Below are 1428 nucleotides of genomic sequence, written 5' to 3'. Positions count from 1 at the left end.
CGTGTACCTGGCGGCCGTGCTCGAGTACCTGACGGCCGAGATCCTGGAGCTGGCGGGCAACGCGGCCCGCGACAACAAGAAGACGCGCATCATCCCGCGCCACCTGCAGCTGGCCATCCGCAACGACGAGGAGCTCAACAAGCTGCTGGGCCGCGTCACCATCGCGCAGGGCGGCGTGCTGCCCAACATCCAGGCCGTGTTGCTGCCCAAGAAGACCGAGAGCCACCACAAGGCCAAGGGCAAATAAGCTGTTGACTTCTCACCTAGGCTTCCCTTTCCTGGCCAAGAGAAAGTCTACCTAACTACTTAAAAAGGCTCTTTTAAGAGCCACCCACAGGTTCCTTTAAAAGAGCTGTAGTGCTTCGAGCTATTAGCGTTTGAAAACATAGGAGGTGAAATGTCACACTTGACCCCTAAAGCTTTCTCCCCATAGAGATGCTTTAACAGTTTCGAGGGAAAAGACCAATACAGAAATTTAAGATTGCAAACCCCACTGGCCTTGTTTAGCCACGTAGGTAGGGTGCGTTAATTTCTAGTCAAGCACAAAAAGGCATTGCTATATTCCGCATAAGACTGAAAGTTTTTCGCAATGACAGTAGCTTGGCTTTGGTGAAGGAAATAATCATGAAAGATGCTAGGTTCTTAAATTTTTTCCTTTTATGGAATGCATCCTCAAAACCCAAGTTTATGAGAAAGGCATGTCTGCCAAAGCAGGGAGGATAAGGCCACAGATGTTTGATAAGTCATGCTTGTAAATGAACATTTTGCTAATTCTCCACGATATTGACACACTCAACAAAATACTGCACGTCATTTTAGATGCAGCCTTTGTATATATTTACTTAAACACCTGCAGAATATCTTGATGGTTTTTTTCTAAACAACAAAACATCCATTGGAAAGTCCCTATGTTGCTTTGCGTAATTACCTTACTTTACATTTAAAGTATCTGAAGCTCTGTGTGCAACAATTTTGTCCACAGTGGACACGGGAGCGAAAGGGTAAATAAATGACGTCAGAGTAACCACCATATAAGGGCGGAGTTTCGGGTTCATTCACCAACCTGAAAGCAAGGCTTAATCCGGGCTCCGCACAGAGGTGGACCAATCTGAGGAGGGCGCGGGAACTTTTGAATGTTCTTGCGCCCAATGGGTGGCGGTCCGGCTGTATAAAAGAAGGAGGGCCGTGCATTTGTCACCGCTTTCGGTGAAGACGCTCTCCGCTTGAGGAATGGCTCGCACGAAGCAGACGGCGCGCAAGTCGACGGGCGGCAAGGCCCCGCGCAAGCAGCTGGCCACCAAGGCGGCCCGCAAGAGCGCGCCGGCCACCGGCGGCGTCAAGAAGCCGCACCGCTACCGGCCCGGCACGGTGGCCCTGCGCGAGATCCGCCGCTACCAGAAGTCCACGGAGCTGCTGATCCGCAAGCTG

At 51.0% G+C, this 1428-nt stretch overlaps 2 protein-coding genes across 2 annotated transcripts in view; both read left to right on the top strand.

Moving 5' to 3' along the window:
- LOC115296182 (histone H2A type 1-C-like) overlaps positions 1–336 on the top strand; it is a 185542-nt gene extending 185206 nt beyond the window's left edge. The window contains exon 3 of the mRNA XM_029944672.1: positions 1–336. Within this exon, the coding sequence (XP_029800532.1) occupies positions 1–247 (247 nt within the window). The 3' untranslated portion in view covers positions 248–336.
- An 822-nt stretch (positions 337–1158) lies between these two features.
- The window catches only part of LOC115296196 (histone H3.1), a 16333-nt gene continuing 16063 nt past the window's right edge, over positions 1159–1428 (top strand). The window contains exon 1 of the mRNA XM_029944687.1: positions 1159–1427. Within this exon, the coding sequence (XP_029800547.1) occupies positions 1231–1427 (197 nt within the window). The 5' untranslated portion in view covers positions 1159–1230. The remainder of the gene's footprint in view (position 1428) is intronic.

Source organism: Suricata suricatta, chromosome 7 (genome assembly GCF_006229205.1).
Source record: "Suricata suricatta isolate VVHF042 chromosome 7, meerkat_22Aug2017_6uvM2_HiC, whole genome shotgun sequence".
In the NCBI taxonomy this organism is placed as follows: Eukaryota; Metazoa; Chordata; class Mammalia; order Carnivora; family Herpestidae; genus Suricata; species Suricata suricatta.
Note: the sequence above shows the minus strand (reverse complement) of the source record. Positions and strands in the feature narration are given on the sequence as shown.